This window comes from Corvus moneduloides, chromosome W (assembly GCF_009650955.1).
Source record: "Corvus moneduloides isolate bCorMon1 chromosome W, bCorMon1.pri, whole genome shotgun sequence".
Lineage (NCBI taxonomy): Eukaryota > Metazoa > Chordata > Aves > Passeriformes > Corvidae > Corvus > Corvus moneduloides.
This window is the reverse complement of record NC_045510.1, coordinates 9964486-9978261: the sequence shown is the minus strand read 5'-3', so window position 1 is coordinate 9978261 and position 13776 is coordinate 9964486. Positions and strand designations below refer to the sequence as shown.

The 13776-nt window shown below is 44.5% G+C and overlaps 1 protein-coding gene and 1 non-coding gene across 2 annotated transcripts; both read left to right on the top strand.

Moving 5' to 3' along the window:
- Positions 1–2455: 2455 nt before the first annotated feature.
- On the top strand, positions 2456–12078 carry LOC116437421 (60S ribosomal protein L37-like). The gene is made up of 7 exons (XM_032095076.1): positions 2456–2461; positions 4620–4625; positions 8772–8774; positions 9435–9440; positions 10182–10317; positions 10601–10685; positions 11962–12078. The coding sequence occupies exons 4-7, from the start codon at positions 9438–9440 to the stop codon at positions 12029–12031; spliced, it is 294 nt and encodes a 97-aa protein (XP_031950967.1). The 5' UTR covers positions 2456–2461; positions 4620–4625; positions 8772–8774; positions 9435–9437; the 3' UTR covers positions 12032–12078.
- LOC116437470 lies at positions 11780–11860 on the top strand. Its single transcript, XR_004237317.1, has one exon. It is a non-coding gene; the product is annotated as a small nucleolar RNA SNORD72 (small nucleolar RNA).
- Positions 12079–13776: the final 1698 nt, after the last annotated feature.

Below are 13776 nucleotides of genomic sequence, written 5' to 3'. Positions count from 1 at the left end.
TCTTCCTCCCTGTTTCAGGACTCTCTCACTCAAAAGCAAAGAGTTCTTGGCTATTCTTATTCACAGGAATGCAAAAAAAGGCATCCTTGAGATCTAAAACAGTGAACCACTCTAATTCATTTGTTAGTGTTGTCTGTAGGAACCCAGAGTGCCGAGAATATTTCTCTGCCTGTTTTTAAGGGTTCTTACCCCCCTGAACAACACTGTTTTAGCCTTCAACCTTGGAAAAAATTACCAACAATCAGACAAGAACTAGAAAATACAGTGGTGTGAATTAGGTGATAGACTACTATGTAAGATTTTCACAGGGTGAAAAATTTAGAGGTTTTGGGCTTCTCTTTGTAGTAAATAGATAAGAGTAAAAAATATCAAAATGGAGGATTGTTGTTGTTCTCTAAACCTTCTCCTTCTTCTACTACTCCATGTTCTGCAGTAAAAGTAGTTTGGAATGATTGGATAGAGAATTCTGCAGTTCCTGTCCGTGTTACTGAATAATTGGTAGGAAAGTGAAAATAATATATGTTTTTAGTAACTATTGGTTAAATTATCTTTAAAAGGCTGTGTAAATCTTGATAGAGAGACTTCTCCACTCCTGCTTTTCTGTGCTCTATGCTGTACCTGGGTCACAATAGTGGCTCTGTTCCTCTGATAAGACTTAAACAACTATCTGGAAGCATTGAAACTCAAGGAAAAGTCTCGGTTTATCTTTGAAACTCCTTGCAAGGACTTTTAGAAAATTCTCTCCCATCAGGAGGGATTTGATTTATGGCACGGTTCAGTGTCATTGTCAAAAGTGCGTAAGGATTCGCTACCACTGGGTGTATGTCCTCTGTTATCTTGTTAATTTTCCTCAAATCCTGTACCAACCTGTAGCTTTTACTATCAGCCTTCTTTACTGGCAAGATTGGTGTTTTGTACTTGGATTCACATTTCACTAACAACCCAAATTTGAGAAACTTTTTAATCACAGGTACTAATCTCTTGCGAGCTTCTAATTTCAGAGGATATTGTCTTTGTCTTACTGGTGTAACCCCTGCTTTGAGTGTGATACTCACAGGTTCAGCTTTTTTGGATCTCCCAGGAGAATCATCGGCCCACACTATTTGAATGACAGCCTCTTCAACTTCTTTGGGAATTTTTCCATGGCATTCCTGTACAAGTATAGCAGCTGCTTCAATAATTTTAGATTCGGGGATTATAACTTTCACTCCCCCTTCCTTTGAAAACTTAATTTCTGCTTCTAATTTTTCCAATAAATCTCTGCCCAATAATGGCATTGGGGAATTTGGCATATACAGGAACTGGTGAGCGACCTAGTGTTTTCTCAATTTAAATTTTAAAGGTTGGAGAAAAGGCCTTGTTTCACTTACCCCTGTAGCTCCAATCACATCCACAGTGTCTTGACTCAGTTTACCTTTTAAAGTATTTAACACAGAATACGTTGTTAACTCAACAACCACCCATTTCCCGTATCGCTTCATCTTTTCTATCTGTTCTGGGACATTGGGATCCCAGCCAGGGTTTGCTAGGGGATAAATGTCATTAACTGACCCTTGGAGATTCCCAGCTGCAATTTGAGTTTCTATAGCAGATATAGCAGCTTTGTTGACCATTTCTCTCTCTGTGTTATCCACTCTATTTGAGTTTTTCCACTGCTGTAGTTTTCTGAGGGAGAATAATGTCTTTATATAAATCACCCCTTGATTTCCCACAGCCTGTCTCAGAGGTACTTCTAATACAGGTTCTTCCTCCCTCCTTTATCTGCTTTGGACCTTGTGTGTTTAGCAATGGGACTGACTGCTTTCATAGCTTCTCGGGCTATCTTGCCCCTTCTTCTACCACCTTCTCTATGGGAACTATCTGTATCGGAATCATCTCATTCGCTTTTAATTGAAACTGCTTCATTGTTATTAAAGATTGTCTCAGCCGAATGTTGATCAGGGACTGCTTTGCTTTTTGCGGCAGTGGAGGGGTAGGGAGGCAGGGGCTGCAAGCAGGTTCTCCTGTCCCTAGCTCCGCAAGAGGCGCTTGGGTCGGGGCCATCCCGTCTGCCTTCAGCTTTAACTGCCTGCACCGCAGGGTGGGGAGAGCGACCGGCTCCGCCTGTCCCCAGCTCTGAAGCTTGCGGTTTTCCGTACCGGGGAATGCAGCCGGAACTGCCCGTGTCCATTTCTGCCTTCACTTCCTTGTACGGGGAACTGGGGGAAAGGTGGCCAGCCTGCCCCTTCCCCTCCCCCTTTCCCGTCTCTGCCTCTGGAAAGGTCAGGGAGCGGCAGCCAGTCTGCACCTTCTCCGCCTCTGGGGCGGTCTGCGGGTGGTGGCATACCCGCATCTCTCCCACCACTGTGCCCGCCCTCTGCTCCTGACGAGGCTGGGGGGGGGAAGGCCCCGCGCCGCTCCTCTGGCTTGGAGCTGGCCGCTCACTCCCTCCCCCGCCCCCGCTCGGACAGCGGCGGAGGCGGTGGAGCCACTGCCACTGCCCCTCCACCTCCCGTCCCCACCCCCACCCGTGCGGGCTGCCCCGGCGGCAGAGGCGGCGGCGGAGCCGCTGCTCCCCCACCCCCCACCCCCACCGGCTGCCCCATTCCTCTGTCCCCTACCCCTACCTGTGCGGGCTGCCCTGGCAGTTGAACAGGGTGGGGAGACTCCCCCTCATCGCGCAAAGCTGGGCCCACCATATCTAGATCTGTCATATCGATTTCTCTGTCCGTATTAGTATGCGAGCTAGCTTGCTGCGGCTTTTTATTTCCCTTTCTCCTCTTCAAAGTCATTTCCATATTACTTCTGTCTACTACATATGCTTCTTCTCTGTTCAGATACATAGTAAAAAGTTCTGCATATCTTAGTTCATCAAACCTACGTAATGATCTCAGTTCTACCATCAGGTCAGTAATGATGTTATTTTCCAAACTCTCATAGCGAGGCCAATTTCTTTGACTTAATTTTAAAGTGGGCTAAACTCGCGTGGACAGTCTGATCAATTCTCAGGTGTCTAAAGTAGTTTTTCGCCCTGTCAGCCATTTTTAGTGTTTTATTATTGTTATAAACATATAGTATTGGCTTCTCGCAAAGTATTAAAGTAGATATTATATAATGTTAGAAATGCTTTTTGCTGTGTGGATGTAGTTTTCTCTCGTTTTAGCAAGAATGTTAGCAAGTGTGAGCAAGTAAGATAACCTCCAAGCGAACAGCGGATGAGGCCCAAGGAGCTGCTAATCAACACTTTGTCCAGAGAACAAAAGGGCCCAAAGGCTACTCCGCCCGGAGAACGGGCGGCCAGGAGAGTCCGAGAGCCACTATCACCGCTCTGCCCGGGGGGCAAAGAGGCCCAAAGCTGCAATCAGCCCTGACTGTCTGGAGAATTAAGAGATCCACCCTACCATCGACTCTTACCTAGTGGGCCCAACCCCAAGAATCAAAAGAAATAAAACCACAAGGCCGAAGACTATGCATGCTCTAAAAAGGCGAAACCAAGGAGTGGCCATGCAGATCAATTCCTGGAAAAGTTTTAATATGAATAGAGAACAGACAGTAAAAATGGTATAAAAAGGACTCACCTCGGGCATCAGGTGTGCTCTTGGCAGAGCGCCAAGGCACTCGGCCGTTATCCCTTTGCTTTATTTTATGTGTCTCTTATTGTCTTTATATTAAACTCTTTAAATTCTAACAGGAGAGTGAACCTCGTTTTTCACATTATCAATTCCAATGGGCTGTTAGGCGGGATTTTTTCATTTTCATCTGTAAAAACACCACTCATGTTTGCTCACAGACAGAAAATCTCTGCCAGAGGGAAGCTTTTAACTGCGGAATTCAGCCTACAATCTGGCTTCGGAATTCCGACTTCCTGGGCAGTTTATCTAGGTTACTATGCAAACACTTCAAAACAGCACTTTAAAATACTAAAAAGCAACTAGTTTTAGCAAACAGTAAATGCGCGCGCATGAAAATCTGATCTCAACAGGATTCAAACCCACAGCCTCCCAATGTCCAAACCAACCACCCAACCAACCAACTTCTCAAGCCTCTGAGCCATTCCTGCAGCTGCGTGGGGTGCAGCCTCTGGGCTCTTGTGGACTTTACGGAGGGCGTCCTCTCTTTTCCACAGTTTGCAGGGGAAAGGTTTAAGCTTTCCCCTTTCGTGGGCTTCTCTGCCCCCAACCTTTCCAACCCCCTCAGAGATCTCTTTCCCTAGTGCTAGCACAATATCGGTAATATTGGTCCCTTTTCACTCACTTCTCTTTCCGTGCTTCTGCCATTTTGTGCTGGGTCCTAAAGTCCTGGTCACCGTCCTGGATCGTTGCTCCAGCCTTTCTGTAATTTGCCGGCAGAGAGAGGGGCAAAGCAACACGTGTTCTAACCCAAGACTGCGAGTTTCAAGGTCTTTAGGGTCCCTTCGTGGTCGCCAGCAACTGATGCCTTTTCCTGGTCTTAAAATCGAGTCAAACACGGTTAGAAGAGGAAAAGGGATTTTACTTTGGTATTTATTTTAAGGATCCTTAGGTGCACACGTCCAGGTCAAATGCACCGAAATGCACACTGCAAAAATACACCCAAAAGATCTGGTATAACATTATAGGTTTTACTAATTAGCATATCTATCAAAAATTCCCCAATGAGAGGCTCGAGTGACTTCCCCTCCCCAAGGAGCTTTCCCCTGGATGGTTCTATCTTAGTGTACAGAATGTGTTCTGGAGAGGACCTTGGGGTCTGGGGCACACTGATCCCTAACTACGAAGCTTCTAAAATGTTTAATCTCTCAGCTTGACAAACAAGTCCAAGAATGTAGGCAAAAAGCACTAAGAATACAGAAGTTGTAAAAAAGGTATAACGGGTATAAAAGTAAAGGCAAAAAATCTTCATGGCATCACACACACGAATTATCACGGAGACAGAAGCCTCCTACACACACACCCTGAAAACGTAGGGGACTTCTTCTCGAAGTTTGGACGCAAATTCCGCGGTTACTTTCCTGGGAATTGAGGGAAAGGACTTAGATGTGTGCTCCGTCAGAAATTGGATGGTAAGAAACATTAGATCCTAAATTATATTATTTCTTTGCTAGCTGTAAAATTAATAGGCACCTTTAACCCCACGCTGTATTTATTTACTAGTAGTTTCTTTTTGTTTTAGTCCTGTGTAGTAAATAGTCTGTTTTAAGTCTTATGTCTGTTAGTTTTGTGTTGATTAAATAAATAATTAATTCTATAATAGACTGAATCAGCCATTATTAAAGAATTTGTGAATGAGAGTGGGTTTTGGGGTGCTGGCCGCCCCAATAAAGCTACTGCCTGCTGCTGGAGGCCTGGGCAAAAGGCAGGAGGGACTTATCTAAACCCTCACATCTATTCATAACAACCCCAGAGGCATGGAAGAAAAAAATGATGGGAATGTCCAGTGTTGCATTTTGCTTCAATTTTTTAACCCCAACTAGATAGGACAAGAGGCAGAACATGGTGCTAGGGGATACAAAACGGCACCCACTTCCACAGTATTCAATAAACCCTGATCTAGATGCTTAATAGGATCACAGTGTTTGCTGGCATGACAAAGAGTTTCTCCCATCACTGGACCTGGCTGGAGCAAAAGTGCTGGGTGGAAGCTGCAATGGGACTGTATTGGGTTTGCATGCAAAAAACCAAAGCCCTTGGGAAGGACTTGCACTGGAGAAGTTCATGGAGGACTGTCTCCTGTGGAAGGGACCCCACACTGGAGTAGGGGAAGGACTCCTCTTCCCAAGGAGGAAGAGGCAGCAGAAACAACATGTGATGAACTGACCAAAACCCCCATTCCCCATCTTCCTGCACTGCTGGGAAGAAGGAGGTAGAGAATCAGGAGTAAAGCTAAGCCTGGAAAGGAGGGAGGGGTGGGGTGAAGGTATTTTTAAGATTTGTTTTACTTCTCATTATCCTACTCTGATTCTGATTGGTAATAAATTCAATTAATATCCTGTGCCGGTTTGGCCAAATTTAGAAATACATCCTCTGAGAGAAGGCAGGCTACAACCACCCCTCCCCCACCAGGTTTGGGAAAAAATAAATTTTCCTCAAAGGAAAGTGAAAGAGTTAAAAACTATTTATTTAACAAACACACGGGAAAAGGATAATAATGCTAAATAATAAAATCTCTCCCTGTGGAGAAAAAACCTGGGAAAGTGTTAGAGTCCTCCCTTTGGTCTCCTCGGAGCTGGGGCTTGGCCCAGGGCCAGGCCCTCTGTGCTCGGTGGAAAGTCCTCCCGATGTGTTCTGATATTGAAGCAGTTCAGCAGAAAAGGGAGAAAATCCGAAATTCCAGGGAAAAAAAAAGTTCAACTCTCAGTCTCTCTCCAGAGAAAAGCAGCTGAAAAACTAGCCAAAAGCTGACTGGAAAGCAGCAAGCCGGGTGCTTCCTCCCTCCCCTGCCGCAGCTGAAAAAAAGTCTCTATCTCTGTGTGACCTTGAACAAGCTGCAAACTGCTTTGAAGAAGTTTTGCTTAGAGTTTCCTCCCCCCTCTCAGGCTCAGTTTAAAGGCATAGAAAGGCACAAAATTAATTTCTGGGCATAGGGCAGCGATATGGGATACACATCATAAAGTAACCCCAATACATATCCCCAAGTCAAGTCTGTTTTGTCCATGATGGTATTTGGTGAGTGATCTCTCCCTGTCCTTATCTCAACTCATGAGCCTTTTGTTATATTTTCTCCCCTTTCCAGCTGAGGAGGGGAGTGATAGAGTGGCTTTGGTGGGTACCTGGTATCCCACCAGGGTCAACCCACTACAGGGACACAAGCTGCAGTAACAGACTGCTGTTTCCTACATTGAAAAGACAGTCCTGAAAGCCAAATGTGTCACTTTCTAAACCGTTTGGACTACTTCCTATACATTGAAGCAGAAGGGTGAATCAGTCAGTGCTGAATTTAAGCTGGTGCCATTCAGCAGTTGCTAGTATGAGTGTGGGGTTTGAGGAAGCTGGAGAACACTATTGGCAGTGACCCATGACCTGCACTATGGCTAAGAGCCTCTGGGATTGTACTGGACCAGCCCCATCCCTGCCCATTACCTTCCCTAGAAGTATCCAGTGCTCCTGAATACTGAAGACAATGGCATGATGATATAAAAAAAAAAATCTTTCCTAACAGTTTTGAAGACATGTAAATGAGCAAGACTATTTTTATCCCACAAAAGAGAAGAATAATTCCTCTGTCAGCCTATCCTTGCACGTAGACAAACCAACATACTTCCTTTGGAGGCTGTTGCCATGGCATCTGTCCAATGTCTTCACAGCATCTTCCAGATTTTTGAGGTCTAATGAGAAAGAAAGAGGAAAGGAGGCACTGGTTAAAAGACACACAGCAAGGTTGCTGGGAGAAATATGACCCAGTCCAGCCTGTATTTATGCTTTGAATTAATTGGAGGATTTTTCTGTATGGCAGTTCATCCATAGAACACTGAGTTTTCTCATTTGATTTTTGGTAAGAAAGACAGAATTTCTATAAAAACATTTTCATTAAGTCAGGGCAAAATTAATTTTACCTAACTTCAGGAATCTAAGCCTAGCCTAAGGGGGCTGTCTAGGCTCCTGTTAGAATTAATGGAAGAAGGGTTCCTCCCAAGGGTGATTTATCCAGCCTATTTTAGAGACCTAATTTAAGATAGGATGATTTACCCTTTGGCAGTATTTCTCTCTCTCCTTTAACTACAGCGGGACCGTGGATGGATTAAATGCCTGGATTTTCAGATGAGGTAAAATGAATATGAGCAAAGACCTCTGTTAGGTGTTATTCCAGGGATAGAAATTGCCAACCAAAATGAAAGAGGTGAGTGAACAGCCTAGGCCACACCTTTGTGCATCTGGAAACAATGCAGCTAAAATAAAAACTTTTTGCTCCATCCCTCAACCTTAGAAGAAGTCAAAAGCCCCCCAGCACATAAATCAGCATCAAAGGAATTCAGCGAGAGGCCATGCTCAGGAAACAAGTGAAGATAAATTAACTCTTCTTAGGTAAAATTGTCTATAGATTGTGAGTCTGCTGAAGATACGTGGTGGGCTGGTGTGCTGGTTTCAGCTGGCGTAGAGTTAATTTTCTTCCCAGGGGCTGGTATGGGGCTGTTTTGGATTTGTGCTGAACACAGGGTTGATAATACAGAGATTTTTTTGTTATTGCTGAGCAGGGCTTACACAGAGCCAAGGCCTTTGCTGCTCCTTGTACGGCCATGCTGCAGAGGGGGCTAGGGGTGTGTGGGAAGTTGGGAAGAGACACAGCTGGGACAGGTGACCCCAACTGACCAAAGGGATATTCCAGACCATATGACATCATGCTCAGTATATAAAGTGGGGGTAAGAAGGAGGAAGGAGGGGACAGTTGGAGTGATGACATTTGTCTTCCCAAGTAATCATTACCCATAATGGGGCCCTGCTCTCCTGGAGATGACTGAACATATGCCTGTCCGTGGAAAGGGGTGAATTAATTCCTTGTTTTGCTTTGCTTGTGTGCATGGCTTTTCCTTTCCCATATAAACTGTCTTTATCTCAACCCACGAGTTTTCTAGCTTTTACCCTTCTGATTTTCACTCCCATCCCACTGATGGGGGAGTGAGCAAGCAGCTGTGTGTGGTTTGGTTGTTGGCTGGGGTTAAACCACGACAGCTGGCATGTAAGAAGTTAAGTGGTGCATCTGAAAAAAAGCCAATTTTGCATTAATGATGATCATTGCAATGCTTTAGGCAGACTGTCACGTTGCATGTGTGGGGCTTGGTAGGGACACTGACAAACAGAGCGTGCCTAATTTTTAAGGCAGTTCACTTTGAAAGTATGTATTACAGCCACAAATATCCTGTCCCTGAAGGGGAAATTTTCATTTCAGTCATGAAAATAGGTTTCACTTGATGTAGAAATAAGGCCAGGACTTGATTCTGCAGCCTGAAGTGGAGCTGTAGGCACCTGTGAATAGCAGCATGGGTACTATTGCAGGGAAGATGCATTAGAGTTAAAAATGATGTACCAGTAAGGCAACTTAGGTGTGTTAAATTTACACATAGATACCCCTTAATCATTATTTCCAGGACCAGTCACACCATGGCCTAGGACACATTGTGTCGCCCTAATAAGAACCAGGTTTTGTGTGATGTCACTGAGGAACTTTTGGGGTCTAGCCCCCGAGGGTCTCACCCACGACACCACGGCTTTCAGGGACCCTGCCTATCTCAGCAGGCCGGGCCAGGCGGGAAGGGGACATCACACGGAGGGGACTCCTGAGTACAACTTGAGGTGAGGCCAAGACAAGGAAAGCACTCACTTTTTGCCGCGCCGAGCCGGGCCGGGCCTATCCATCGGGCCACCGCCATAGGATACCTCCACCATGCCCAACGGGACAGTCCCAGCACGTTTCCGGAAGCGCTTGCCGGACTATAGCGGAAGCGGGGCGGAGCATAGCCTCTTTGGTGCCAACGCCTGGAGAAGATGGTGAGTGCTGGGGCCTGGGTGTGGGGATATCTGTCATCATCCGCCGCCATGCCGGGCTCTGCGAGGTCGTGGGCCTCTTCTGGGGCGCGGGGCGGCCCTGCACTGTGCTATGGCCGGGCTCGGCGGCGGAGCTGCGGGGAGACGAGGCTGGGACCTGAGCCCGAAGGCCTGGCAATGGGCTCCGTTCCTGGCCTGTGTGGGGGCGTGGTGCATCTCGTCCTGGGCGCAGAGGCAGCGATGGGGTATGGGGCTGTGCTATCTTCGGGGTCCCCTCCGTGCTTGCTGCGGGCCTGGCCGGGACAGCGCTCTTCCCAGGGATGGGGAAGCCTTTCAGATAACGTAGCAAGAGGGAGTTGGATTGCCAAAGCCTCTTGTGAGTGTACGGTTGATCTGTGAAAATAAATACCTTTCCTCAGGAAAAAGCAGTTTACTGTTTATCACCGATAAATTTGAGGGAGAAGAGAAAGGAGTTGGAGATAACCACTCGGTGGCTTCATTTTATTTCAGCACTGGGCAGGGGGATAGGAATGGCAAAGAGAAGTGTAAGGAACTGATTTCTAAAAATGGAGGATACCTATAAAAGAAACTTGAGTCGGTGTTTCAGAGTTCAGTGTGCCTCTGCCATGTTTATTGGACTTTGTGAATTTGAGAGTGTTTTTTAGAGAAGACTGTGTTTTGCGTTACATGACTTTTGAGTGATAGTGCTATTTACAATGTGCAATGTCTTGAAATATTTCTCAGACAAAGGGTACATCATCATTTGGTAAGCGACGAAATAAGACACACACCTTGTGTCGTCGATGTGGGTCCAAGGCGTACCATCTGCAGAAATCTACCTGTGGGAAATGTGGTTACCCTGCTAAGCGTAAGAGAAATTGTAAGTAATAAGAGTTGAGTTTAAAAACTTGTGTTTCTTTGTCGTCTTCAATAATCTGGCTTTTTTCCAACCAAGAAAGAATACTGTATCGTCTTGCAGTGTTAGGAGCTTTTTTGAAATTAATACTGATTTAATTATATTTCAGCTAACATACAGTATTACTGCATAATAATTAATTTATAATTTTTTTTGTCTTCTGTTAGATTGAATAGTTGTGCTATTCAAACGTACCATGCAACTAATTATTTGGTGTAGATAAGTAACAGTAATTTCTATGTTCTAGATAACTGGAGTGCAAAGGCTAAAAGACGCAACACCACTGGTACTGGTCGCATGAGGCACCTGAAAAGGGTCTACCGTCGATTCAGGTATGACATTTTATTACAAACTAGTGTAATCTGGCATCTTCAATGGATTTCACTGTATTATAAAATTGATTCAAAGTTAACACTTATTTAGTATGCTTGATGAGGTATGGTGTTTCTTTTAAAATATATTGTGGAAATAAATGATGTCTTATATCTTCAAAGGAATATACTGCCAATTATAAAAAGCTCATTCATTGTTAAAACATAGGATGTATAGCAAACTGATGTTTCTGTTAACTGTAGATAGTACAGAACACAGAGGGTATTGTAATAAAGCACTCACATTTGAAAAGGTATACTTTGTGTAGCATTACCTCTTTTTGGGAGTCTGAAATTGATGGTTGCACTGAAGTTGGATTTTTCTGAGAAACAATTCTTGAAATGCGTTTCAATCCCTTCTTGCCCACAAAAAAAAAAAAGGATTTAAATACTTCAGTGGTTGCTCTTTAATTTGGAGTTCAATTAGTAAGTAACATCTGATTTTGAGTTACAGGTTTCTAAAGTGTGTTATAAAGCTTTGAGTTGTACTTAAAAAGTACTGTACTGTTAAACTCGCTAAGAATTTCTTTTTGTATGACCTCCATGTTCTAAAGCATGGCTCTGTAACTTTTGGCCTGATACACCAGAAAGATGGATGAAAAAACACAAGCAATTCAAGAGTCTTTTCTTAAAAATGTAGATTGGATTTAACAGTGAAAAGTAAGAGTCTTTTAAATCCTGGACCTAGGTGTATTTGAGAGATCCATTCATCTGGGGTTTTTTGGTAAGCACAGTCTTTCCCACAAGCATCCAGAAAATACCTTACGATGTGCAACTGCAGCCTGATTTCCACCGTGTTGCTGAAGTAGAAATGTCATATCCAAAAGCAAGCTTGGGGTCGATTTCTGTAAGAAATTGACTTGCACTTCAGTGCTAACAAGTGTGAAATCTTTTCCCAAGCTCCTTAGTAGGAATATAAAGTAAGGCATGCCTTCAGTGGGTGTGCTGTATTGGATTCAGTCTTGCAGTGTTTACTCAGTTAATGAAATCTTCCTGTTTGAAGAAGTCATTTACTTCAGCAGAAGAGAGAGAAAACCATATTGCTTATTCCGAACAGTTTGTGAATTATGTTTCTTAAGAAAAATCTCTGAACATATGAACTCCATAGTGATTTCAGTGCATTACTGAGAGAAGCTGAAAAAAGCTGGTGAACCTGATCTGAAACATTACTTCTTAGAAAATACCTTGGAGCAGAAGTCAACCTTTCAAAAAATAGTAACCATATTTCTACTTATAGGAATGGATTCCGTGAGGGAACCACACCAAAGCCCAAGAGAGCAGCTGTTGCAGCCTCCAGTTCATCATAAAGATACATGTATCTGTTAAAATAAATTGTCTTATCCAGAAAATGTCATATTTTGTACATATTTTACTTCAGTGAAACATGGTATATTGTGTCTGGCTGAGCTGGAGTTCATTTCCCCACAGCAGCCCTCCCAGTGTTGTGCTTTGCATTGGGAGCTGGAAAGGTGCTGATAACACACCAGCGGCACTGGCACAGCATCAAGGCTGTCTTTCCAACATTCCCCCATCAAGGGGCTGGGAGTGGACAAGGTCCTGAGAGGGGACACAACCATGCCAGCTGACCCAAATTAACCAAAGGGATATTCCATACCATGTGACATCAGCTCAGATATAAAAGCTAAGGAAGGGAGGAGGAATGGGGGGTATTTGTTATTTTACAGTGCTTGCCTTCCAAAGCAACCACTCTTCGTGCTGAAGCCCTGTTTCCCAGGAAGTGTCTGAACATCAGTTGCCAATGGAAAGTAGAGAATAAACCTTTTTTTTCTCTTTGCTCATATGTGCACAAACTTTTGCTTTTGCTTTATTAAACTGCCTTATCTCAACCTACAAGTTGTTTTCCATCTTATTTTCCCTCCCCCGTACAGCTGGGAAGGGGAGCAATAGTGCAGCTTTGTGGGCACCTGGTGTCCAGACAAGGTCGACCCACTACAGTCCTTTTTTGGTGCACAACATGTGGGGTGAGACAAATGCAGTTATATATATATAAATATATATAAATATATATTGCATGCTATAGTAAATAGTAGTTATAGAGTAGCAAGCTCCAGTGGGGGACATGGAGTTTGTCATCTGCACTCCTTATCTCTTTATTTTGCTGAGTTTGGGAACATGTTAACACAAACAATGGCTCTATGCTTTGCCCTTACACTGACGGCCTTGTTATGCTGGGGAAACTGTCTTTTGTGGACAATGAGGGAATACACTTCCCTCTGCCTGCCTGAGATTGACGCGAATGGTTTTATAATGCAGCCTCCCATGGTCATTGCTCATCCTCATGTAAGCTGCTTAATACTGTTAATGATATTAGCTAATACTGTTGGTACACTATGGAATTCATGGAATCTGGTGTCATCCTGGTGTAAGAGAAAACAAACTTTAGGTGAGGAGATATTGAAATCTGCCCTGAGGCATCCAGTTCCTGAGTGGGAGGGTGGATGGAAAGATTTGGGCAGGTTCCTAGGGCAGTTATCACCTCCCATTACCTGTCACTTTACACTTGAACAGGTAACCAACCCTGACAAACTAACCTGTCAACTGATAGAAGGGTGCCTTGCCTATCCCACTGAAAACTAGCAGCTCCTCGCCCTGTACTGGAGCCTGGTCTATGCCTATTGAGCCACTGTTCAGTACTCTCAGAGGACTATAGTTGAGGCAGGAACCCAAACTGGGTTTGAGGATAATAATGGCTGAGATAGGGACGCAAAGAACAACTACAGTAACTGCCCCAGTAGCAAAAAAGAAAAAATGGACAAGGCGAGCTACAGGTCCATGTCATCGATTAGAAAGGGAGGAAGAAGAAGAGGAGGGTCAGTGGAGAAGGAGGGGTGGAGTTTTCAGTGCTGTGTATTCAATACCAGTCACGTCACTGCTTGGGGAAATAGTTCCGGCAAGCAAAAATGCCACGGCCGGAAACAGAAATGTGGCCAGTTTTGACTGGCTCGCTTCAGCGAAGGGGTCTGTGGACCCCGGCACTCTACGCCCCGCCATTTCCCCCCTCTCTTCCCGTCCTTCCAGGACGTTTTTGCAG